This window comes from Rhamphochromis longiceps, linkage group LG10 (assembly GCF_057381845.1).
Source record: "Rhamphochromis longiceps isolate RC_006_pf linkage group LG10, R_longiceps_female_GT1.1, whole genome shotgun sequence".
Taxonomy (NCBI): Eukaryota; Metazoa; Chordata; class Actinopteri; order Cichliformes; family Cichlidae; genus Rhamphochromis; species Rhamphochromis longiceps.
The window spans coordinates 15,501,158-15,528,115 of NC_140566.1; the positions used below are offsets into that span (position 1 = coordinate 15,501,158).

The following is a 26,958-nucleotide window of genomic DNA, read 5'->3' on the forward strand; positions in this document are numbered from 1 at the left end:
TTAGTAGTTGGTAGTGATTCATTTTGGCTTTCGGAGACAAATGCTGAGCTTATTTACGTGCTTGTGCCTTCTGTGAATGTTTACTTCCTGGAGGGTAAAGCAACTCTGAATCTTTTTGCATTACAGCGAGGCTAAAAATGGATTTAATTTTAATGTTTGATGATGCATATCCATGTGCCAGATGCTCAGCGAGGTGAGTTTTTCATTTGTAATGTTCTGGTCCTTTTTGTGTTTGCCAATCAATAAAGTTAGCTTAAAAGTAAAATCAGTACCATTAACTGTAACAAGGGCCTCTACTGGTTAATCAAAGGCTCCGCCATCATTTTTGCATCTCTAACTCTGGTGACTGTTGCATTTGGAAAGTGCCATGTTGGTAAGCTTGAATATTAGAGCTGTTTAAATTAAAAACTGTATTGTCTACCACCATCCCATTAATGGGATGCAGTTTATGTTTATGAACAACAGCTTCCTCTTTTAGATTGTTCTTAGACTTTTATGTATTTTATATTATTTTTTATTTTTTGCATGACCTTGATAGGTGGACTCGGTAAGGTCAGTTTCAGAATAGGTTTAGTTTTCATACCATAAATGTGCCTCTCTCATAACACAGTGTGGTGTTTTGGCTCACATAAGCACATAAAGGAAATGGTTCAATCTTAGACCTGAGAAGAACTTTTGTACACTCCACTACAGTGATGGGAATCCTCAAGCTAATTGCTGAGCTCGGGCTCATTTCTCTGTAACAAAGAAGGCGACACAAACAGCAGAGTAAAATAGGTCAAATCCATAGGAAGAAGTGTATTTGCAAGACTATAAAAACAGGGACATTAAGCATGGTGAATGTGATATCAGTGCCCCAAATATATCCTCTCTGCTATCTCCTTTCTATATAATTACTTCTGTGCATTTAAAATTTGGGGGGCTGGTAATGAATGACTTTTCTTTTTGTTTATTTTCCAATACAGACACAGCGGAAATTGATTATCGGGGTGAGCTGATTACAGACCTTGACACTGAGATGAAGGCGCGCTGATACCTGTGTCATAAATCATTCATTGCACTAACGCTCGATTTTAAAACTCTATTCTTTGGCCTGTTTACATTGCACGGGCTTTAGTAGAAGTACCGCTCCAGATTGTGGCTTAAAGACAAAGTGAGGCAGGCCGTCTTGACTGAATGTTGCTAGGCCATCAATGGCCATTAAGCATAAGAGAGCCCATTAAAGCACTGCTGAGTGCCTACAGCCATAGAAAGACCTTTTTAATTAAGACACTGTATTCAAAATGACTGAGTGGATTTGTGCCGGGCATTGTTTAAGAACAAAGGTTATGCAAATACATCACCTTGAAAGCCCTTGGAAAACGACCGGTCATGTGGTAGCTAGTGTAACATAGAGGTTTATTGAGAGCAAAGGGTGCAAATACATGATATGAGGTAAAAAAAAAAATATTGATCCAATACACTGTATATCCCAGAGATCCAAATTAAGCCCTACCTATAACAACACCCCACGAGACTGCAACCGACTGGACACAAGCTGCTGGAGGGCTATTGAACCTGCATCTATACACTGTTTGCACATGAAAGAACAATGCTGAGGCTAGTCCTGAATGCACTGATGATTCCTGTGTTTTCCCCCAAAACAAGCCAGCTCCAACACAGTTACCAGTGGCATCATAGAGACAGCCTTACCAGAAAGTTCCCAAACAATCTCAACTAAAATAATTGCTTATAAATTACACTTGAAATGAAAAGAATCCCATGCTTAGAAGCCAGATCTATTAAAACAGAATTACTGTACAAGTGGCTTTAACTGAGTCATTAATCCCACCTGAAACCTGCTCTTTACGACAGAGTAAATGTTGTGTTGTGGAACTGCATTTCACTTGGATGGGCATGACTACAGAAGACGCAGCTTGAATCACTGGAAGAAGAATGTTGATGTGTTTTCCACCAGGAAGGTGTGGTTTTCCTGATGGAGATGCAGAGGAGGATATGAGCCAGGAGGGAGTGATGCATGGGGACAAATGGGATTATCTCTGCTAGTAAACTCAATACTGAGCACAGCAGGACCACCCTTTCAGAGACACGAAGAGGAAACACCCACGTAAAACCTCACCAGCTTTGCAGCAGACAAAATGTTCAAATAGTTGCAGGTAGTAGGATACGACGAAGATGTCGAGCTGTCTTATCTTCTAGCCACAAACTAGGAAGTGAACTGGATTCTAGTGACAAGACAAAACACGAACCAAAACGTCAGCAGTGAATTTACAAACAATTAACTGGAGCTCTGTACACATGTACACACCATTTTGGCAAGTGTAGCGACAATTACTGGCCAGAGCAGAGCGGTGTAGTCGGATTTGGCTTTGTAAAGCTAACAGATTAGTGTGCCATGTGGAGGGAAACTTCTGAACTGGCTGCAATACTAGAAACACCTGAAGTTGGGAGGGATGGAGGGAGGAAAATCTGGACAATCAGAGAATCAGTGAATGAATGCCCAATGTCCTCTCTTCGGATTACACGTTCTCATCATGATGGAAAACAGACAAACACCAAAAAAAAAAAAACATCCAAGAAAATAAAAACTGCCTGATTTTTCCTGATAAACAGCAAACATCACCCTCTGGGTCTGATTTAAGAACAGGCTACTCTCCGTTCATGTTACCCTACTCCAAGCAGGCTCTGTTCTGTTGCAGCTTCCTCTAAGGATGAAGGCTACTTAAGTGGCCCTGAGCAATAAAGTGGTTTTTCCAAGGTCAAAAGCACAACATGCATCTTCCCTTGCTGGAATGCAAAGTGAACCTGTGGTCAAGCCCTACCGTGACCTGCCCAATGGAGACGGAGGAGAAATACAGGAGGGAGTGATGCTCCATTCATTAAGCAGCATCCGACTGTGAATTCACGCTGAACAGCAGCTAACACTAAACACAACAGTGCTTGCCAGCGATGCCGTAGCATGCTATGTGTAAAATGAAATCGACCATCTGAGCACGAAAACCCCGACCACTCGGCGGTGCAAAGGTATTAAGATGTGAATACGCTTGCTGGCTCAAGACATATGGCCAAGTCACTTCACTGCACTAATTACTATCGTGGATTTGCACTTGGAAGGGGGAAAAAAGCGCGGTTCAGATGGCTTTTAACCCTCCCCCTCTGAAAAAATAAAAAAAATAATTTAAAAAAAAGGAAAGAAAGCTAATTTCTCCCAGAGGCCTTTTGCTCGGTTTTGTTCGGTGTCTGAACAAAGTGCATCCAGATGAGAGTCGCTGCTGCTGCAGCAGCCTTACCTTACACCCGAACATAAGAGACAGGGTCCGGTTGCTGCAGATGACCTTACACTGGCACATGACCGGAGAAAGACACTTTAAATTCCTGACAGGCAGAGACATCAGTCCGAAGCCCTCACACCAGGCAGACAGCACCAGAGCTCGTCGGTCCGCCGCCTCTCACTCAGAGCCACGGTGCAATTTAGACGAGAGCCGCGGAAGCTGGAGGGGGCGTGTGGGGCCGGTAGTACCCGTTAATGGGCGGGCTGCCCCGTTGAAGCGTGAGGTGTATTCCTGCTTTATTTGTTCGTTTATTTTTACATTTACTTTACGTTAACGTTTAACGAGTCGACTGCTGCCTGTACGTTGCCATATTGTCCAGAGGTTGAGCACAGCAAGCGTCACTCATAGCTATAGCGTCTCCCTCCCCACCAACCCCCCGCGTCTCTCTCTGTCCTCGCGCTTCACTTGATTGAGCCGTAAAGTTTGGACGTAAAGCGCAGCAGGAATCTCACAGGAAATCCGCGCAGAGAGTGACGCGAGAGCGATTATCAATTATCCTTTGAGTCTGCGTGAAAATTGTAGTAGTAGTAGTGGAGTAGTATCAAAGCGAGAGCAGTGAATGCCGGGGAGCATTTTTTGATGCTACACAAACATCCTCGCTCTCCTCCACATGTAACACCGTGATTGCTGCGCCCCCCGATGGATCACCGGGAAAATGGCGTGTAGGCTGCTGTCCAAGGTGCTGAAATCCCTCAACTCAGGAGGAGGGATGCGAAACGTCTTCATTTCATTCATCAGCACACGGTGTTTGACCGTATCCCTCAAAGCACCCTGCTCACATGGTCAGCGATGTATGATCCTCACGTTAAGCAAACACATGCCCAGTCTTAAATGTCGTAATAGTGTAAAATAGTGACGTAAACTAGGACCGACAAGCTGAGACTCTCTTGCTGTTGTGTTAGTATTTATATGTGTCATTATTTTGGATTTTCTCAGCTATCACTGCGCATGATCTGGATGGTTGTTATAGGGAATAGTGCCACTTGTGCTAAACGGAAGTGCTGAAAGTGGGCCTTTATTTTTCGCTGGGCCTGTTCAGAACTAAAAAACAAAAAACAAACAAAACAAACAAACAAAAAATGAATCAACCTAAAGTTAAATCAATTTTAAAATTACTCTTGATTTTTTAAAAATAGTGTTTTCAAAATAAAATACAATAGCAATAAGTTATTGTCCCTTTTTCTTTCACACACACACACACACACACACACACACACACACACACACACACACACACACACACACACACACTTTACAGCTGTCACAACATGAATGTGTTTTTCATTTCATTCATTTGGTATTTTGATGGTCTCCACTCCTTCGTGGGATTGTGCTGGCATGGTGAGCCCACAGGGTGGAGTGAGAGAACCAGGTAGGGAAGATTTGAATATTGTGCATTCATCTCAGGACCGACTGCGGCGCAGGGCTCAATGCTCCCGGGTGACGTCAGCGTTAAATCGAACACAGAAACCGCTCCAGATATCCCAGTGTGCTGCTGATATATATTTTTTAAAACCCTTATCTCCCACCTATAGAGCTGGAGATATCCAGTGTGCTAAAGACATCAGCAGGTTTATCACAGATCTTCATGGGGAGGTCATTACAGCACAGTGTGAATTAGAATATAGTGCCAGCTGCTTAAAAATGTTTTTTCTTTTAGAGTTAACTCTCTCAATGACCAAAAAAGACGTGTGTAGAAATTAAAAGTTTCTAGTTTGGTCATGTGATTCAGGGAGTAATCATCAACATAAGCAGAGAATCCTTGATCACATAAATGCTCTGTTTTATAAGTCATCTGAGTCTTTGCTTGCTTCACATTTGTCTTTTAGTACTCTGTATGTATGGAAATGTATATATATTTATGCACATAATAACTGAAAGTCTGTCCTCAATTGCAGCGGTGAATGCCCTTTGATAGTTCACATTGCCGACTGTATACTGGAAAAGATTGTGAGTAACAGACTTTTAGTAGGCCACCTCTTCAAAATTACACAAGGGTAGTCCACGCGTTTTCCTCTACTCCTCCACTTGAATTACATCCACACAGTTTTTATGTGTGTTTGTGTTCCCCTGGCAATACTCCACCTTCTGAAAGTAACTTTCTTTAAAGAGTACTGTCACAATATCAATAACTAATCATCTAATCAGAAGTCTGTCTCATTTCAGTTTGGTTCAAATCAGCCTTCATATCACAGGTCTAAATTATATATCATTGGCAAGAAAAAGACATGAACTATTTTCTATTCTTTCTCTCCTAATAGAGAAACCTCCAAATAAACAACCCAGGAATGCCTGGGATTCCTCTCAAGGCTTTCGTTAAAAATATGTAGACATAGAAATGTCTTTTTTCCCCCTTCTTTTTAAGTATAACTATAAATTGTACATAGACATGGAGGTTTCAGATCTGGAAGGCAGAAATCCTTGAAACCTGCTTTCTTTCTTATGACCAGTGGGGACATCTGGTAGCAATTTACACGCGCATAATTCACAAATCATGGATTATTTTTTGTGTAGCTTTGGTTCAAAGGCAAAACAAAACTGCTGACTTTGCTACCGTACTGTGTGGTAGCTTTGAATTGTTTGCATAGACTATAAAAGACTACAATGCCCATTTCTTACGTGGTTTGATACATCAATAAACACTTTCATGATGAGTTAATGGTATCGTTGCAAGTCTTATTTAACGCAGAATAAAATTAATTATGAGAGGTTACCATGTGATTTCAAAGTTATTACCATCTGAACATGCTCTATCCCTGCTTTGTAGTTAGCCATACTCAGCATTTAGGAAAACCGAGATCCTTAACTCGAGGCTTAGGCCAGTGGCCACCAGACTAAGAAGCATCCATCTTTAATATGCAGTGTATAGCCAACATATACAGTAGAAGTGACCCATTTTATGCAACACTTAAGTGTATTAACATGCAATTAACACAAAAACTGATGTGACTAACGTCATAAATTATCAGCGTAGGTACAGTATAATACATGGGTACACAGGTATTGTATAATAAGTACAATGTAGCATGGGCACAGTATAATTTCTATGGCATACTGTAAGTGGCTTTTCCCTTCAACTACAGTATTATGTAAGCGTGGGAGTCACATGGAAACCTGAACTGTTTTGAGTATAGCATTAACATCCTAATGCTGCATTGTATAAGAGAAACAGAGAGAGAGAGAGAACCCCAAAAGAGTGTTTCCATGACAACATCTGCAAAGGGTGGCAGATCCCTAACAAACAGTCCTCTTGCCAGCAGCTTTCTGGTCACTGGCTCTATAGCAGGACTGTTTCTGTCACGGGTGATTGTCTTCATAAAAGCAGGTGTCTCATGCTACTATTACATGCGACACAAGCGAGACACGTGACAGGTCTTCCTCAAATGGACAGAGAATTTAAAGAAATACAGTGAGCTCACGAGAAGAGCCCCTCACTGACGCTGTGAGTGGCTAAAACCCTGTTAAGTCTGCCCTGAGGTTAGAGCCAGATTTTCCGTACTAGCTGTGGTGGTTGGCTAAAAGTTTACATTAAAGCTAAAATCAAAGCTGAAATTCTGATTGGTTTACATTTAATTGTGTGAAAATGTAAATTCATGCAACATTGATGCCTTTGTTAATCTTCCCACATCCCCATCTAACATGCATAGCATGTCCTTGCTTTTAGATTAGCTCACCTCGTTTTTGAGATGTGTGTGATCAATAGATCCTACTCCGCCAACTATAGTCAGCTAAATTTTATTGCTGTTTTCTATTTATTAGACTCTTACATATACATAAACATCTCAAAATTAAATAAAGCAATGAATGCACTTTGATCTTGCTTCATTTTGCCTATAGACCGTACATTTCAGATTTATGAATTAGAGCATATTTTGTAAGTCCAGCCAACAGAAATAACAATAATATTAGCTTCAAACCTTTCACCAAATGTAAATGTATGCAGAGTAATTATTCCATATGTTATCCATATCAGAACCAATTTATAATGACACCATAAAGTTGATTGTGGCCATTGCATAACAGTTTTTCCAAGCTTTATAATCTGTTTTTGAATTAAAGCATATTTGTGGTTTATTTCAACCTGGTGTATCTCTCCAAAATCTATACTGTAGATCTGGGAAAAGGAAAAATCACACAAAGGGCCTCTAAAGTGAGTTCCCTGCAGCTTTCCAGAAAACATGATATTTGCATTAATCATTTAAAAAATACAGTTTCAAGCTGACCAACGCCAAATGTGCTCTTTGCTGACTTTGTTAGGGATCTCCAATTGGGGAATACTTGCCGTCTGATCTAATCCCCTTGTATAGTCATCCACTGCTTAGTGGATTGCTTACGTGCAAGTTACAGGTGTCGAAATTGTAGTATGATGGTGGGTTGCATTCTTTTGAACCATGCAGCCGATTGTTTCTTGAAATCTCTAAAACATAGGTTTGGACTACCAAGTTAACATGACCATACCAAAGCCTACAAAGCCCACATTACTGTATAATACACCGTTCTGAAATAAATCAAAACAAACATCTACCAATTAGATTTTTATAAAAAGCCATAAACTGATAGAACATGTGAAACATGGATGACAAAATAGTTTTGCTCTGTCTGGGCCCGCTCTCTAAATAGTTGTTTGTTGAGGCAAAACCTACAAGGAATTACAGCTTTAGTGTTTGCATTCACTGAAAGTGTAGAACTGCTGTCACAGAAGGTGGCAAACTGGGGGGAAACCAATGTATATCACACTTCCAGAACAATTCTCTACTATTGAGCCTTCCATTACCTCCAGCATTCAGCAGCTTTGACACCGGAACAGCGGAACTGAAACGCAAACACAACCGGGAATCTCCCGAGGCTCCGAGACTGCCTCAGCTCTCTTGACTAGGAAAACACACAAGGTGAGAATAATAGTATTCACACCTACACAGAACCAACAATATCTGAAAGTTCTCTGTGTGAATATCTGATTCTGTTTAGTGACTACAGTCCTGCAGCATCTACAGGCATAATTTCATATCAAAGAGGCCTGCGAGCTAAAACTAATTTACTAGAAGCAAAATGTTAGCTGAGATGCATTTGAGTGTAATATTTTATGAATTTACTCTTTAGTGTCAGAGAAAGTTAAACTGGACTTGTTGTCATCATTAAAAACCCTTTCTTTGACCCCAACGCTGCACAAAGCTAAAGGTAACCTGCAGGTGCAACAGCAGGACACAAAAGTTGTAGTAAAGGCAAACTGTTAGGTTTCAGATAGGATATTCCTGGTTTTCTCTCTTGCGAATTCACCCAGCTGTATAAATATTACATGCCCAAATGGAGTCATCACCAACAGCATTGACTTGGAGCAATCCATTATGTATGAAGTATGGTGCGTGCATTATCCCTTCAACACATTCAAAAAGCTAAAAGAAAAAATACATAGCCACTAGAATGCACTGTTTTTCTCCTTTTGGGAGAACTATTTAAGGGGGAAAATGGGATCGAAGTTGTCCGCACCACCCTTCAAGTGGATGAGAGCATCCACGCTGTCACGTCGCAATCTTAAAAGCGTGCGGATAATTCTCTTCCTGTGATGAGAGAAGAATGTCTAACTGCAGCTACTGGTCCAATTCTTTGCAACCATAGCCTCACAGTCTGTATTACATTCTGGTTCTGCTGTGCCTCCTCCCACACTAAACACAAACAGCAGTGTGCCATCCACAGTACAGAGACGATCCTTTGCCTGCTGCCCTCCCCTCCATCTGAGACTTAATGTGAAAAGATGCGCATAAAAGATCATCTGGATCATCACGTCAGGCTCTAACCTGCACTAAAATCTGTCCGATGTAAAACACCACCACCCACGTGACGAAAGCCCTCCCATAGCCTGTCATCTTGCTAAAGCAGCCATGCCGCGAACATGCTAATGCAATGTCTGGCTGATGACGTAATATGTCACTCTGCAAGACTTGATTTTAATAAAATAAGTCTTATTTCATATTTGTCATGCTTTCCTTGTTTTATGTTGAGCTCTTCACTGCGTCGAAGCCATCATGAAGAGCAGCACAATGTCAACGAGAGCGCAGAAGTCCCATCCAACTGCTGTTGAAATCTTCTGTTTGCAAAGGACAGCCAATCAGAAAGAAGTCTTAAAGAGATAGGGACCTTAAAGGACAAGGAGCTAAAAAAGCCTGTTTCAGACATTATTTTAAACTTGAATCATGAAAAGCTACACTATTAGAATCAAGGACTGGAAAAATATGCAGCTCAAAATTACTATATCAGGTATCCTTTAAGGTGTTGGTGGCAAATATGTTGTGCCTGTCTGTGTGAAACCATGACCTGTTTGTAATATCAAAGTCCTTAGCCACATCCACCACGATAAAGCTTATAAATGCTATTTTCTACACTAACAAGTAAACACCAGGCACAGGAATTTTAACGCAGCTCTTTTTTTCATGGAGTGATCTCATGTGAGTAGTGTTTCCATGTGCTTCTCTTCATGTGGTGTTTCCATAGAGCTGACGAACCTTGCCATGGTTTCTGTGGTAACTGCAGAAGCAAGGCTCTCTCCTCACTGAACTATTTTTGTAACAGCAGATGGAAGAAGACTACAGTTTAGTTTAGGCTAGTTTAATTTTCTTTGCCTTGGGGTGTGAATGCAGCTTAGTCTATAATTAGATGTGAAATTTGCTTTGTTGTGTTTTGTAAGTTTTTTAGCATGACCATGGCCAGGACTCACAGGAGTTCATTTAATGGGTAATACTTTTCATTGCATATTGTAACACTGTATCGAATGGAACTGAATAAATTGCGCTGGAGCACAGAACCACACCGTGGCAACACAACTCCGCATTTGTTATGTGTACGCATTCATTTATACTTTTGACAGACTGTCAGAGTAAAAGTAGATTTCTTTTGGATCCCCCTCTGAAGAAATGCAACAAAAGACGGCACCACGCGCTGCTTTGGCTCTGCAAGTAGTGTGCTCAGCAGGACGTCAGTCTGGTCAGCCATGGAACAGCTTCTAACCAAGATGATTAAAACAGAACAGCCCCCGGGAACCAACCTGCCAGGTAAATCTAACTGGATATATTTATGCTCCATTTTCCCACCACTCCCATTTGAATAAAGGAGTTCATAGGTGTGCCGCAGGGGATGGGTTTTGAAGACTGGGACTGCTAGACGAAGCTGTTAGCGGTAATCAGAATGCAAAATTGATATGAGGGTCTTTTATGGTCGTGGTTACTGAACTGACATATGTTTACTGGTACAGGCTGCTACTGTAGGCAGGAAAACACTAATTTCTTATGAATAGACAAGAAAATACCAGTTTCTTATGAATAGCACTCAAATACATACAGATCAGACATAATATTTAAATCCCCTGGCAAGTAAAGTGAATGCAACCAGTTATTTTGTTACATTATTTTGTTATTTTGTTGGCTGCACCTGTTACAGGGTGGAATATGGTATGCAGCTAGTGAACATGCCTTTAACCTTAAGCTGATGTATAAGGATTCAAATGATTTTGACCCAGTCAGCTCATCTGGAGTGGTAATTTCCTATAAAACGTGTCTAAGGAAATAAAATATGTGAACTGTCTTCAGGGGCATAGGTGTCCGAGCCTCACAGATGCACATAGGGAGCAAAGGCTAACTGATGGGTTGATATCCTGAGCTGAAATTGCTAGAAATTGTGACCCTGCAAAGCCTGAAATATGAAATAATTGCCAAAAAAATGTAATTTTTCTATTTAAACCTGTTCAAACTGTTTATTGAACCTTCTGACAAATAAAAAAACAACAAAAAAACATCAGTGTAATGATGTTGAGATCACAATAACTTGGTGTTACAGGGTTAAAGCTGGTTGCGGTACATGAGTATGTGGCTGTATGGCCACCGGTTTGCCAGAAGGCCCATGCTAACCCCCGTCCACTGCTGAGATCCCTTACACTGGAGCATCAGAAGTTACGCAGTGAAAGAAGATGGCCTTGTCTGATGAATCATGTTCTGTTGCACATCATGGTGAGAGCTGGGTGCATGCACATGGCAGGCAGATGTCAGAAGCAGCATGATTCTCTGGTCAGTGTGCTCCTGGAAAAGCTTGGGTCCTGGCATTCATGAGGATGTTTGCTGCATGAAATGCACTACCTGCCTAAACAGTGTTGCAGACCTTTATAGCAAAGACAGCATCTTTCAACTGTAATAAAGAACCTAACAAAGAGCTTTAACTTGTCCTGTAATTCTCCACATGTCAGTCCTGCTCAAACATCTGTTAGATATGTGGGAAAAACTAATATGATCCACTTTACAACTCACAGGACTTAATTGATCTACAGCTAATATCCTGGTACCTGCAATCACAGATGGTTCAGAGCTGTTTTATTGGCGCTAGGGGGCTCCACATAATATTAGGTTTTAATGTTGTGGCTGGTAGGCGTAGTTTGAATGGCCAGCATAGATCTATCTTTATGACAAGCTGAACAGTTTCCTAAAATAACGGTAGAAAGCTGCCCGACTAGCAGTGTCTTAAGCGAACATAGTAATTATCACTTTGCTGTAAGTGTCTTCTGTGTTATCTAGCAAGCAGTGTTTAGTTCAAGAGATATTATCACCATTGCTCTAAACAGAATGAGGACTAACAGTAAAAGGAGGTGATCATTTTTATACTTTCTGATTTTTGGAAATACGTGATAACTTCAGTCTCGGTTGTCACGGTCAGTTGTCATTAGTATAATCATGCTCGGTGCAAATGTGCAAAACAACTGCTGCAAAGACACATTTCATAATCATACAAAGAGCGACTGGTTGAGCAGAGGTAGTAAACTAACAAACGAGTCGGGCCTCGTAAAATTTTACTAACAACGAAAGGAAAAACATACGACAGAAATCTGCTCTCCCATCAGCATCCTGTTTGAGCTATGATGGAGTAGATCACCTGGCCAGTCATGGCCCAGTAAACCCATTAGAAAGCTGTACAAGGTGATGAAATAAGACAATGAAATAGCATGATGTTGAACATGTGGTGGCGTGCACTGGCATGGAGAAGTTGTATTTTCACTTTGTTTCTGCTACCTGGAGCAAAGTTGGCTCTTCACGCATGCTACCTCTATGGTATTTTCAGTTCAATGTCAGGGCAGTGACATCCACATAAAGTAAACTATGTAGAGGCTGCAACCATTTTCAAATATGGTCCCCTAATGTGATCAAACCAGTTTAACTAAATTTGTCACGCAGACAACTGCCCGATCACACGCCTACATGATGCTCTGGTCCTCCTGGATTGCAGCCATCTTCACTTCTTGCTTGTTTGGGATCTCAATTGAACTCCAGGTCAAGTTCATGACTCCTCCTAAATTGCTTTTGGTGAATGTTTAAGACTGCCTTGCTGCTGGATCATTGTTCCTCGTGTTCTAATGCGATCCTTTGGATCTGAGGAGTCTTAATGTATGTACTGATCACCGCGCTGCTGCAATTAGAAGCAAAATCATCAAGCGACTCCACCAGCAGTGCTACACATCCAATCAATAACACCACTTCTGCTGTGTTTGACAGATGCACTGGAGTATGTATATACTTTGGTCTGTGCATCACTCATGCACACTGATTCCAACCTCTGAAACTTTCCTGGAGTACTTCTGAAGTTTGCATCTCATGGTGGACCACCTGAAGTGGCTGGTCTACTCATGTCTTGATGTCTGACACATGTGCACCTGTAGGACAGTCTGACTGACTGTTGTCTTTGACAACTGAGGTAAACAACCAGAATAATAATAATAATAAAAAAGGTTATCAAAACATCAAACTCCAGTTCTTGAGATGTATATAATTTTTTTAAACATTTTGTGCACTAAATCAGGGAAATTGCATCAAGCTATCGTTTAATCTACTCCTTTTAAAATCCAACATGCTGGCACACTTAAAACAAACAAACAAAAAAACATTATATATGCCCCACGTTGTGTAGACTGCATTTCGTATTCTAATCAACAAGTCCGTAAATTTAATGGCTCTCCTAAATCAGACCTACTTGAGCTACAAATCTGCAGTCCAACCTGTCAAATACACCATAATGACCAGCTCAAAGCACTGTTCGACCACAAACACATACATGTGCATACACAGTGGCTTCTGCTTGTGGAACTGCAAATGGCATCTTAGTCCCAAACACTCGATCAGCCAAAGTAGAGACTCATCATGTCAGCTAATTAAGGCTGGAGTAGCCCTGTTTTTTACACAAACCTGCACGACTGCTTCAATAACTGTATTTCAGCACGTAGGGATGTAACCAGGACATGAGAAGAAAACCCATTTGCTTGCCTCTGTGTCCCATTAACCTGATGTTGGTCACGAGTCTTTACTGTAACCCTAAAAATGAAATGACCTTTTTTCAAAGCGATGCCAGCTGATTAAACAGGATGATTTTCCTTATCTGAGAAGGACACTAGCCTAATGTCCCAGAGTCCTCGGGCGAAGAGAAGTGCATAAGAATATGAATTATCCCCAGACGTACACAGGCGGGAACCAACCCAGACGTAGAATAAAAGACATGCATGCATGAATCTGTAATGCTTTAATCAACAAGTCTGCTAGAGTTTCACTCTTTCTGCATTTCGAAACATGCTCACTGGTACATACACACCCACACGTGCCGGGCCATGTTCATACGTAATACCCAAACTGGATGATTAAACCTACCCAGAGCACACGTACAAGGAGAGCAAAAAAAAATAAAAAATTCCTCAGACACATATTTTTTGATTAATCCATGACACTGGAGCAGATTACAAGCATGTTCAATGCAGTATGCACAGATGTAGGTAGAGACCTCCTCTAAGCCTGCCAGAACGACTAGCAGACTTTGAGCTAACATGCAAAACAGAGGCAGCAACAGAGGGATGGAAGGAGAAGAACGACACAAACAGAGAGGTGAATTTACCTACCACACACGGACAGAGAGAAGGGAGCTTAGTGCGGCCCTTCATGAGCAAGAGACAGAGGAAAAACAGCCTCCCAGACACCCGCAGTAGAGGAGGAGAGAGATGGGGAGAAAAGGAAAGAGAGAGAGAGGGAGAGAGAGAAAGATGGGAGGCTGGGGAAGGGGGAATAAAAAAAAGAGGGAGGGGGAGTGAGGGAAGGGGGGGGAGGGGGGTGTCGTAGCAGACGAAGAGAGAGAGAGTTTTCCTGGAAGCAGAGAGTTGTTGGTGTTGGATGTATCTTGGTGTTAAAGGCAAGGGTCAGAAAAGAGACAACCGGCTGCCTGCTCCAGCCGTGACTCAGAAAATATGTTTGCCACCGCCGGTGAGGGAGGGAGGGAAGGGGACATACAGGCAGAGAGACAACCTTTTATATTATTTTTCTATGATTTTTGGGTTGGTTTTTTTTTCCTTTTTACAGTATGCTTCCACTCACTCTGCTCTTTGCTCCCTCTTTGCCTCACCATTAAGCACACAGACGTCACCTAACGTGAGAGCGTGTTTGACGCAAATGTGAACTCTCTGGGTACACCTTCACCTCCACTCTTTTAACGGCAATAGCAATTGTTTCTAGATAGCTCATTGCATTGCACGCAATCTCAATGTGCTTAGCACGGAAGATAAAATAAATGAGTAAATAAGCTCACGCAGGTTTAGAATGTTTTAGGGAAGTGAAAAAATGTCCATGTCACCGCTGTTACACGGGGACTGAACACTTTGAAGGTTTATTTGGTCAAATAGCTGACAGCAAGTTGATAACCAGCTAATCCCTTCTTATATAGGCAAGAAAGAATACCAACATTTTCTGCTTTCAGCTTCCAGTTTTGCTTTCTAAAGAGAATATCTGTTTTTTTTAAATAATTTTTTAAAGTTGAATATTTATATTTTTATTGGATAGTAACAACTTTTGCCACAGTGAAATCAACTGGTGCACGGCAAGCTGTAAAATCAGCGATCCAACATTTTGTTGAATTTGCAGCAATGAAGCCTAGTTTCTTTAAATTGCAATAGCATCAATTAATAAAGCACATAAAATTTAATAATAGACATGTAGCAAAAATATTTGGGTGCTGATCACCGAAGTTGTTGAAGATGTGTGTCAAATATGAAATGACGTTCAGCTCTTTACCTCTAAAGGTTAAAATGAATCGGACCTTCTCTTAGTGTTGTAGCTTTTTAAACTCTAACATGAAAGCTGATTTAATTACAAATACTCCTAGGTGGGACAGATGAGTCTGTGTAATTTGTACCTTTAGAGTAGCTGCCAGCATTGTCTGAATGCTCAGGTCTCTTTCTATATAAAGGATATTTTTTTTTATCACAATTTTCACTTTAGGTGCAAATAGCATCTTAATATAGCCTGTGATACTTCCTCACCTTATCACTTCACAATAGCCTAGCACAGTGATAACTGGTAAATTGCATGGCTGGTGTTATGAGAATGTATTTTTACTTTAAAACAATTTTTTTTGATACCCATATCCCTACGCAAGGATACATGAGCAAATTCATGTTTATCTTATCAATCATTTCACATCACAAAGACCTGGAGATTGCTTTAAGAAGCGTGTTTCTAGATATATTTTTTTATACTGTCTGTTTTCTGTATATAACCATAGCAAATACTGTTTCTTACGTAAGCATTAGACACTCTATCAAACTGTACAAATTCTTAAGTAATAACTTACACTCCTCTATCCACATCACAATCTTGTCTACAGGTATACTAGAAGCAGTATCGTCACCCTTTAGCCAGAAGCTGCACATTAATAAAGTCAACAATGAATGAGTAAGACAACTTTTCTCTAAGGAATGCATCGTGACTTAATGCAAAATACTGATATCGCTAATAACAGCTGATGCTTGTCCAATTGTTATTATGTAGTAGCCATTCAAGCTTTTATCTCAGACAAACTTGAGTGGTCTTTGATCAGTCGTTATTGCCCAAATTTTTAACTAAATATAACTCTTTTCCAGGCTTAGTTGTCATCATAAATTGCACTTCAGCTGCGTCTCTTCTTATGTCTTTCAGCTATATGGCTATATTGGGGGGCAAAATTTGGTTGGGGAATAAACAGAGTAAAATGCACCATGACCCCACTGGACTGTTTTACAGTGGATGGCTGTTGGGTGATGGATGGGTTATGACACCTGCAGAGGTTAGGCCCACAGCCCTCTGGATCTCAGCGACACAGTGAGCTGTGGCTTCTGCGCGGCTTCGCTCTCTGTAACTAAAGACAACTCAAGCACATCGTGACATTTCCATCTGGAGTGAAGCCCGTTAGAAGAGTGTTAAATGCTGTGTAACCCGCGAATCCAGCCACATAAGACCAAACATTAATTTTCTATTCTCTGCATTCATGAGCATCCTCTGCCGGCGCCTACACAGAGGTCATCCTCCTACCTGCACACTGTGGGCTTCACATTATCAACACCCTTCAATGGCAGGTCTCTCTCTCTCTCTCCGTATCTCTCTCTCGCTCTCTCTCCGTATCTCTCTCTATCTCTCCCGTTCTCTCCTCTCTCCCTCCCTTCCTCCTTTCATCTCTATTCTCTCCATGATGATACCCCTGCCACGTTGTCATGGCAACAATCGGGCCCTGATTGCTTGGTTGCTAGGCAACTGACATCACCTATAAGAGGAACATGAAGATACAAAGCCAGAGACAAACAAATCAGAGAAAATATGTGCACTTGTGCGTTACTGTGCTGGGTGTCACTACGTCTGAACTCTCATAGCGTCATTAGCTCACGTCGTGTGCCGTGTCTACTCAGGGCCAAAGCCACACATGTAGGCAGCGAGGTCTATCATTAGGGTTACTAAGCATATAATTCGAATTTGACTTGCACTCTGTTCAGTCTTGTGCTCTTTGCCAGGCAGGAGGTTCGAAACCCCCAAAATCGTGACCTGAATTTCAGATGAGATTGTTGTGAATGTGAGTGCCTGTGACAGGGGGACTGCTCATGAATCACTGATACAGTAATTCAGATGCTCCCTATAAATTATGAGGAAACACACAGGGCCCTACATGCATATATATGTATATATATAAATATGTGTGTGTGTGTGTGTGTGTGTGTGTGTGTGTGAGTGTGTGTGTGTGTGTGTGTAGGTGTAGGTGTGTGTGTGTATATATATATATATATTTTGGCATAGGCCAATGCAGCATCCGAGCTTCACATATGTAGGGTACTGGCATGTGAAATGTGTATGAATACTCCTTAATCAGACTGTCATGAGCTTCTTTGCTGTAGTTTTTTAATGTGCCACAAGATGTCATTGTGTGCTGTATTACAAAAAAAAAAAGAAAAAGAAAATCAGCTCTCTAAGAAATTAGGATCCTGCTTGCAAAGCTGTTGCAAGTCCACATCAATGATATCAGCTTGGCTTTCTTGTTTTCGTCACTTTTATTTGACCTTCCTCTTTTCCCCACATATGACATGCTAGTTATATGATCTCTAACTAAAAAGCCTACAATGTGGGCATAATGTGTCATTACATAAGGATCCAGCGACAACCTGACCCTCCTTGACCCTAATGAGGATGACAGAGCCTCCTCTATCGACTCTATCAACATCATTAGATGTACACTCTCATTGCTATTGATTTTGAATTTTCCAGGTTGCCACGACACTTTGTTGTGTTTCTTGTTTGCTCAGAACGGAGCGGTGTAGCTGACAGCCACTGCCCTCCTTACGGTCTACCGTAGCAGGCTCACGGCTCCCCATTAGCCTTCTCGCTCAATGTGAAATGACAAAGTGTCCAACCCAAACAAGCAATGATATATCTAATTTGTCATCTGTCATGTGGACAATTTGAGGATGGACGATGATTCTGACAGCCAAAACAATGAAAATGAGCATCAGACCCTTGGAGGTGGCACTCTTAGTGCACAAAATGGAAAGGTTGCTTAAATACGTGTTCACTGTTTAACGTTACATCGCCCTATTAAATCAAAAGAAGTAGCCATCTGCCCAAAACGAGGCTCAAAGGAGAAACTAGAAAAGCACTAAAGACACAGACTGAGCATCTACCCTACCAGAATATCCACCTAATGCACCAAACCATTTGAGTTCAAAAGAAAGGATGAGGCTTTGCTCATTCTCTCACCGTAAGAAACAGTGGAGCAGAGTGAAGCAGCAGAAGCAGGAGCACAGATTGTGCTGTGTGCATTTGACAAAGAGAAGCTCTTAACAGCCTTCTTGCTGGCTAAAGCGCCTGGTGGGGATGATGAGCATCATAAAGGAGCTGAAATATACTCATACGTGAAGTGTTGACTCTGCAGGCTTAAGATAGTGAAACAAGGCAACTGATGGGCATACGATTTGGGGGAAAAAAACTTAATATGAAGCATTTTGACTTTCTTAGTTATAATTATTATTATTATACAAATATATGAAGCGGTGATCTTATACCTCCTCTTTATTTGAATCTAATGGGTTTTATTGGCAAAAAATTCATAGTTTTAAATTGAGCAAGGCTTCAATCCACAGTGCAAAAGCTACTTGCACTAGAGCGAAATGCTCCACAGCTTGCATGCATTCTGTCTGATCATGTAGGTGTACGTGGCTTTCTTTTGGTAAAACAAATGAACGTGTGGGTGAGTGGTGCAATACATACATAAAGACGAACGGAGATCATGGCTAACCCCTGAATTTTTTTCCAGTATTTCATCTCAAGCACAAAAGCAAGCTGTCATTTGAGCAGAAATAACGACAGAGCAATCGAAGGGGGAAATAAATAAAGAAATTGTCCGTCTCTATACAGCTACAAATTTGTTCTGCTGTGCTTTTTAACTGACCAGCAGAGACCCTCAGCACAGTGCAGTCGTGGCATCGGTCTTCCACTGGGGCAAGCTCTGCTTCGCACACTGTGCCCTGGGAGACACTTGGCAGGATCAGTGTCTCTGTGGCTGCATACAAAGGCCTGATGGATGTTCATGCCCTTGAGTGGAGATCATCTGAGCTCTCCACTGGATCACTAATCCTGACACACAGCACACACTGCTGCACACATTCATATTGGCATCACACGGTATGGTGAATGGGCGCTTGTTAAGGTGGATGACTTGAAAAAATATTGAGGAGGCTCAAAAGGACTTGCGAGCAGAGGGGTTTAGCTTATACTGTAACTCCATTTTGGAGACTCTCGGGGCTAGCGTAAGATACAGCAGCCATAAGCTTTTTATCCTTGAAAGCGCACAGACACACACGCACACACAATAAACACACATTCACATTATATAAATATTTATATAGACTGAAAAAAATGTGAGTGGTAAAACCAAATCCAGGGAAGAAGATGCTCATGATGTAGCCATACATGAAACCAATCAAGCGCACGCGAAGATGCTGACTTTGACTACATCTTGTCAAATGTATAATTCATTGGAGGAAAAAAGGCACTAACTAGGGAAGCCTCGAAAGTGCTGAAGAAGAGGGCAGAAGGTAAGCTACAGAGCAGAGAGCAGGGAGGAGTAGAGTGAGCAGAGTGGGAGGGATGGGGGGGAGGAGGTAAAATGAGATAAAGGAAAGAGGAGGCTGGGAGAGAGGACCGAGAGAGGGATTACAGGGGTGAAGGAGGCAAAAAGGACACACAAAAAAAGGTCTGTAGAAATAGGAAGTGGATTGAGAGTGACAACAGGGAAAAGAGTGATGATCAAAAAAGGCTAGAGAAGAGGAGGCAACAGAAATGCACTGCATGTGCTCTGTACCGCACAGGAGAACGTGGATTTATTGCAGCAATTTTCTCAAAGATAGAATTAAGATTAGTTGCTTTTCGAGCATAAATCCTTTTCACTATGCGCATCATCTGTGTTCGCGCCTCTCAAATTACCGACCCATCCTTCTCTGACTCAGTGCCATACAGGGAGGGAGAGTCAAAGGTATTGTCAGCCACGCAACTAAATATAAATCTTGTGACGTCTCCTCGATATGCCCTAATATTCTAGTTCTAAATGTTATGTAATGACACTTGTGTATGATTCACCAGCATCATATGTTGCAATTTACTGCTTGCTTTTTTTTTTCCCAGAGATTTTAGTGTGGGAAGGAGCAGAAAATTACATAAGCTGCTAAAAAGTCCAATTCGCTCAGGAGAATCGATTGAAATGCCGAGTGTTTCCTGGTCATTTGCTCCCTGAATTATAAATAAAAAGATTACAGTCAAATTGCAGTTACTTCAAATTTTATCCAAGCCAAAACTTGAACCTGTCAGTGTAGAAGGATAGAGAAAGGTAATAGCGTCATAAGAACGGGGCGATCGTGGCTCAAGAGTTGGGAGTTCGCCTTGTAATCGGAAGGTTGCCGGTTCGAGCCCCGGCTTGGACAGTCTCGGTCGTTGTGTCCTTGGGCAAGACACTTCACCCGTTGCCTACTGGTGGTGGTCAGAGGGCCCGGTGGCGCCAGTGTCCGGCAGCCTCGCCTCTGTCAGTGCGCCCCAGGGTGGCTGTGGCTACAATGTAGCTTGCCATCACCAGTGTGTGTGTGTGTGTGAATGGGTGGATGACTGGATATGTAAAGCGCTTTGGGGTCCTTAGGGACTAGTAAAGCGCTATATAAAATACAGGCCAGGCCAACTGTAAGAAAAAAAGAAAGGGACACAACTTTTGCACTTTTACCTTGAGGATGAAATCATCTTTTATCCAAAATGGGCTTTCCTCACAAATTTCTACTAATTCTGGTTCTTTCGCTCAAAGACATCCTTTCTCAGCCTGACTTTTCTCGCCAAAATACTCAACCCACCGACTCAGTGGGGGATGCCTTTTAACCGTCAAAGAGCACGGCACAGCAGTGCTCCGGTTCTAGTTGGTGTGCTCTGTGTAGCGGTATCAGATATTTGTCACTCACCAGCTGACTGTGGCTTCACCCACACACAAAAACTTTGTGCAAAGACCTGCACGGGAACGCGGCATTGTTCACATAACTTGTTATACAGCACGTGGGTGTCACGGAACAGCTCGCTCAGGGAGCTGCTCGCCCGTCATCTGCTACGTGGTGGCAAGCCACACTCCTCACCTGCAGTTCAGCCTGCCTCCATTAAAGTTTAATAATGCGCATTTAAAGGAATACACCAAGTTTTGTGGCATATCCAAGTGAACCGTAGGCTCTCTTGTGAATATCTGGTTAGTGTTTAACAAACAATCCCCAGTGACAAAGGTTTAGCTCATTTTTCTGGGTGAAACGGTCATCTAGGCACTCCAAGAATAGCCATTTCATTTGCCAGTCCAAGAGCTGCTTAGCCAATCAGTCGGTGCATAACTTTGCACATCTATGCGCTCTCACCTTTCCTTTTATAAACCAACCATCTGTCTCACAAGTTCTTGGCAATACTTGGGTTTTCTGTGCCAGCTTTACACTAAGTCTTTTCACACTTTGAAAGCGATGCAGAATTCTGGAACTGGTTGGGTGAAACACCCACAGTTACCAACCGTGGTCTTTTACTTACAGTCTTATTCTTCTTCTTGTCCTAAGCTCAGTGATGTAAAACAAAATGCACGAGGTGCAGGTGTTCCAGGGAGGAGAAATACCTTGAAATTTCCCTTTCCTGCCCCCCTTCTCTCTCTCTCAATAAATTTGTCACACTGCACGGTGCAAGGTAACAAAAACTGCTTTGCAGAACCAAAAAGCAGCTACCTGTGTGGAAGTTCTGTCATTAGGGAAGGACGTGAAATGGTGTGAAATTCGCAAACAAAAAATGTGTTTAATGTACTTTGCTGTACACGCGCGCAGTGTGTCTCCCTCCTCATCTGACTGCACCTACTTATCTGTGTTTAACCACTAATCTCTGTTGCCACGGAAACTGAGAGCTTGATAAGCAAATGAATGTAATGTGCCACAGTTAAGCGCAAGTTTACGTAATACATCTGAAAGGACCAGCTGCACTCACGCCTGCTCCACAAATTAAGAACAAATGGAAATCTCAGATGATCAGCACCTTCACACGCCTGTGTGTGTGTGTGTTTGCGTGTATTTTTGTTTTCCTCTTTTATCTGTCATCACTTCCTGCCAGAATCTGCATTCAGGTTCAGCTGCTATAGTACACTGCTCACCTCCTTTTGAATCTGTGTGCAGCTGTGTAGGTATGTCCATCAGAAAATTATATATATCTATATATATATATCTATATATATATATATATATATATGATCTGAAGGTCTTAAGGTATTGGACATCTGAACAAATAGGCTTGGACAACAGACTTGAAGCTACTTCATGTTCCTTTTTCTAGATATAGATATATATATCTATATCTATATATCTATATCTATATCTATATATATATATATATATATATATATATATATATATATATATATATATATATATATATATATATATATATATATATATGGAAGAGCATATGGGAGAAGGACGCAACCCATAACGGCAATGCTCAGTGGCTAGTGGATCTGAGGGCAGACCACAGCAACCTCCCCGAACAGGATCCAGTAACCATCACAGTGGCAGATATCCAAGAAAGGGTCTCCAGTATGAAGAGTTGGACAGCACCAGGGCCCGACATGGTTCACGCCTACTGGCTAAAGAAGCTGACTGCACTCCACGAGCGTCTAGCAGCACAAATGAACCAGCTGCTAGTTAACGAGAGACACCCGGAATGGCTAACCGAAGGTCGGACGGTCCTGATCCCCAAGGACCCCAAGAAGGGACCGGTCCCCTCCAACTACCGACCAATAACCTGCCTCAGTACTACATGGAAGCTCCTGTCAGGCATCATATCGGCTAAGATGAACAGGCACATGGGTCAATACATGAGCGGGACACAGAAAGGAATTGGCAAGAATACCAGAGGCGCAAAACACCAGCTACTGGTAGACAGAACAGTCAGCCGAGACTGCAAGACCAGACTGACCAACCTGTGCACTGCCTGGATTGATTACAAGAAGGCCTATGACTCAATGCCCCACAGCTGGATACTGGAATGCCTAGAATTGTACAAGATCAATGGGACCCTAAGAGCCTTCATCAGGAACTCAATGGGGATGTGGCGTACAACACTAGAGGCCAACTCCAAGCCCATAGCACAAGTCACCATCAAGTGCGGGATCTACCAAGGAGATGCTCTGTCCCCACTGCTGTTCTGCATAGGCCTGAACCCCCTCAGTGAGATCATTAACAAGACTGGCTACGGATACCGACTACGGAACGGAGCAGTTGTCAGCCACCTCCTGTACATGGATGACATCAAGCTGTATGCCAAGAGTGAACGAGACATCGATTCACTGATCCACACTACCAGGCTATACAGCAATGACATTGGAATGTCGTTCGGACTGGAGAAGTGTAGTCGGATGGTAACAAAGAGAGGGAAGGTAGTCAGAACTGAGGGGATTGAACTACCAGAAGGCAACATTGCAGACATAGAGGACAGTTACAAGTACCTGGGGATCCCGCAGGCGAATGGGAACCATGAAGAGGCCGCTAGAAAAGCTGCAACCACCAAGTACCTGCAGAGGGTCAGGCAAGTCCTGAGGAGTCAGCTGAATGGTAAGAACAAGATCCGGGCCATCAACACATACGCCCTGCCCGTGATCAGGTACCCTGCTGGGGTAATAGGCTGGCCAAAGGAGGAGATAGAAGCCACTGACATAAAGACAAGAAAGCTCCTGACCATGCATGGAGGGTTTCACCCCAAGTCCAGCACCCTGAGGCTGTACGCTAAGCGGAAGGAAGGGGGCCGGGGACTGGTGAGTGTCAGCACCACAGTCCAGGATGAGACAACGAACATCCAAGAATACATTGGGAAGATGGCCCCAACTGACCGAGTGCTCAGTGAATACCTCAGGCAGCAGAAACCCAAGAAAGAGGAGGGAGACGAGGAACCATCATGGAAGGACAGGCCCCTGCACGGTATGTACCACCGGCAGATAGAGGGGGTGGCTGATATCCAGAAATCCTACCAGTGGCTGGACAAAGCTGGACTGAAAGACAGCACAGAGGCACTAATCATGGCAGCACAAGAACAAGCTCTGAGCACAAGATCCATAGAGGCTGGGGTCTATCACACCAGGCAAGACCCCAGGTGCAGGCTGTGTAAAGATGCCCCAGAGACAATCCAGCACATAACAGCAGGGTGCAAGATGCTAGCAGGCACGGCATACATGGAACGCCATAACCAAGTGGCCGGCATAGTGTACAGGAACATCTGTGCCGAGTATAACCTGGAAGTCCCGAGGTCAAAATGGGAGATGCCCCCAAGGGTGGTGGAGAATGACCGAGCTAAGATCCTGTGGGACTTCCAGATACAGACGGACAAAATGGTGGTGGCTAACCAACCGGACATAGTGGTGGTAGACAAACAGAAGAAGACGGCCGTAGTGATCGATGTAGCGGTTCCGAATGACAGCAATATCAGGAAGAAGGAACACGAGAAGCTGGAGAAATACCAAGGGCTCAGAGAAGAGCTCGAGAGGATGTGGAGGGTGAAGGTAACGGTGGTCCCCGTGGTAATCGGAGCACTGGGTGCGGTGACTCCCAAGCTAGGCGAGTGGCTCCAGCAGATCCCGGGAACAACATCGGAGATCTCTGTCCAGAAGAGCGCAGTCCTGGGAACAGCTAAGATACTGCGCAGGACCCTCAAGCTCCCAGGCCTCTGGTAGAGGACCCGAGCTTGAAGGATAAACCGCCCGCAGGGGCGTGCTGGGTGTTTTTTATATATATATATATATATATATATATATATATATATATATATATATATATATATATATATATATATATATATATATATATATATATATGATCTGAAGGTCTTAAGGTATTGGACATCTGAACAAATAGGCTTGGACAACAGACTTGAAGCTACTTCATGTTCCTTTTTCTAGTCAGTCTCATGTCTAGTACTGGCTCCTTGGAGCAGCGCATGTGTGTGATATAACATGTGGCTCATACATTATGTTTGCAGATGTTTGCAGCTGCACAGTGGGTAAGCTTCACGTGTGCTTACGGTCGAGTTTAGGACAAAGCAGCTGGAAATTGTGAGGAATATTAGCATGCATAGTGCCCTCCCATGGTCTCTGCCTGACACACTCTGCAGCTCGGGCATGACACAAAGCCCCACACAGGCAACCCGAGGATCAGATCTCTGCCGCTTTCGCTACATCCACGCAGGTCAGCCAGCCCCTGTTCATACACTCACAAAGCATGACACGGAGTAGGAGATTCAGAGAGTGGGAGAGAGGGTCATCTAGAGAGGGAGATATCAAAGAGTGTTCAGTCAGGTAGCTCAGCTCGCACTGAGGCTTTTCTGAAATGTTCAAATGCTCAAAACGAACACAAAGATCGAAACAATGCACAACACGAGAAATGTCATGAAGACAGCAAATTCCCACAATTGAGAGATGGCAGAAGGAAGCTGGCTGCTTTCTTCCCGGTTCAGTTCCAGTTGTGGTGCCTCTCACTCTGTTTCACGCACACATAGAGCTAGAGTAATGAACAACAGATAGGCTTACCTTTGTAGTCACAATGCAGAGGCAGTCCATGGTACTTAAAACAAATATCGGGGTGTATCTCAACCCCCCCAACCCCCCACGACAGAGGGCTGAGACCCCACACCCCTCTCCCCAGCCTGCCCCACTCCTGCGCTCTCACTCTCGTCCTGCCTTTCCCCCCTTTTCTCTCCTTCCGTGAATCTCTTCTTTGACTAACTGAACCAGCGAGGGAAAGAGAGGATGGAGGGAGGGGGGAAACATGAAAAGGGAGGGGGAGGGCCACAGAGAAATAGAGAGAGTGAGCAAAAGGAGAAAAAAAGAGAAGAGAGGAGAGAGGGTGGTCTTAGAATTTAGTATAAGAGAGAGAAAGAGAGGGAGAGAGAGCAGAGAAAAGGAAAGGTGTGAGTCTATCTAAGGAACGGTGGAAAAGAAAGAGAAAAGATGGGATGAATACAAAAAGAGATGGAGAAAAGGGAGGATGGAGATGGAAGGCAGGGGTGGTGGGATTAACAAAAAAGAGGGGGGGTCACACTGTGGAAAGAAAAGGGGAAAAAGAGAAACGGAGAATAAGACAGCGAAACAGCCGAGGATGGAGAGGAAGAACTGAGGGAGGGGACAGTGAAGGAGAGAGAAAAGGAGAGGGAGAGTGGGTGAGTGCGTGAGTGTATGAATGTGTGTGTGTGTGTGTGTGTGTGTGTGTGTGTGTGTGTGTGTGTGTGTGTGTGTGTGTGTGTGTGTGTGTGTGTGTGTGAAGACAGCAGGAATTAGACCGAAAGAAAATGTGTTGAGGAGGAGAGTGTGAATTACATATGCATCACAGAAAAAAAGAAACCATGAAGCACCGCGAGAGCGACTCAGGGAAGACCGGATCACATGAAGCCGAAGTTTGCTTTAACCGGATGGAAAAAAGAAAGAAACTGAAGACACATGAAGGTTTTTTTTTCTGCTTGTTGTAGCACTCTGCAGCTGTTGCCTTAGCAATGGTGCAGTTGTTGCCATGGCAATAGGGAGGCTTGTTGTTGTCATATGGTCACCCTTGTAGGACTGAGGTCTGAGTCAGTAACTCTGCATTGGATTTGCCCACCTGAGCATATTTCCACGTGGCTGTGCAAATATGCACTCAGGTTATAGAGGAGCACAAAGGACAGTAATAATCTGCGATTTTAGGAATATCTCAACGTTAAATAGTCCCAAATAGACACATTAATGATAATGCGTTGAAACTTTC

General features: G+C 42.8%; 1 protein-coding gene across 3 annotated transcripts in view; it reads right to left on the reverse strand.

Annotated features, from left to right (window-relative positions):
* The window catches only part of dlg4a (discs, large homolog 4a (Drosophila)), a 64,029-nt gene extending 38,151 nt beyond the window's left edge, over positions 1–25,878 (reverse strand). For 2 of the 3 annotated variants that reach the window (XM_085420444.1, XM_085420443.1), the window contains exon 1: positions 3,291–3,847. In XM_085420444.1, coding sequence (XP_085276570.1) covers positions 3,291–3,392 — 102 coding nt within the window. In that variant the 5' untranslated portion in view covers positions 3,393–3,847. Of the gene's footprint in view, positions 1–3,290; positions 3,848–25,751 lie in introns of those variants that run through there. The other variant, XM_085420445.1, reaches the window with a different exon arrangement.
* Positions 25,879–26,958: the final 1,080 nt, after the last annotated feature.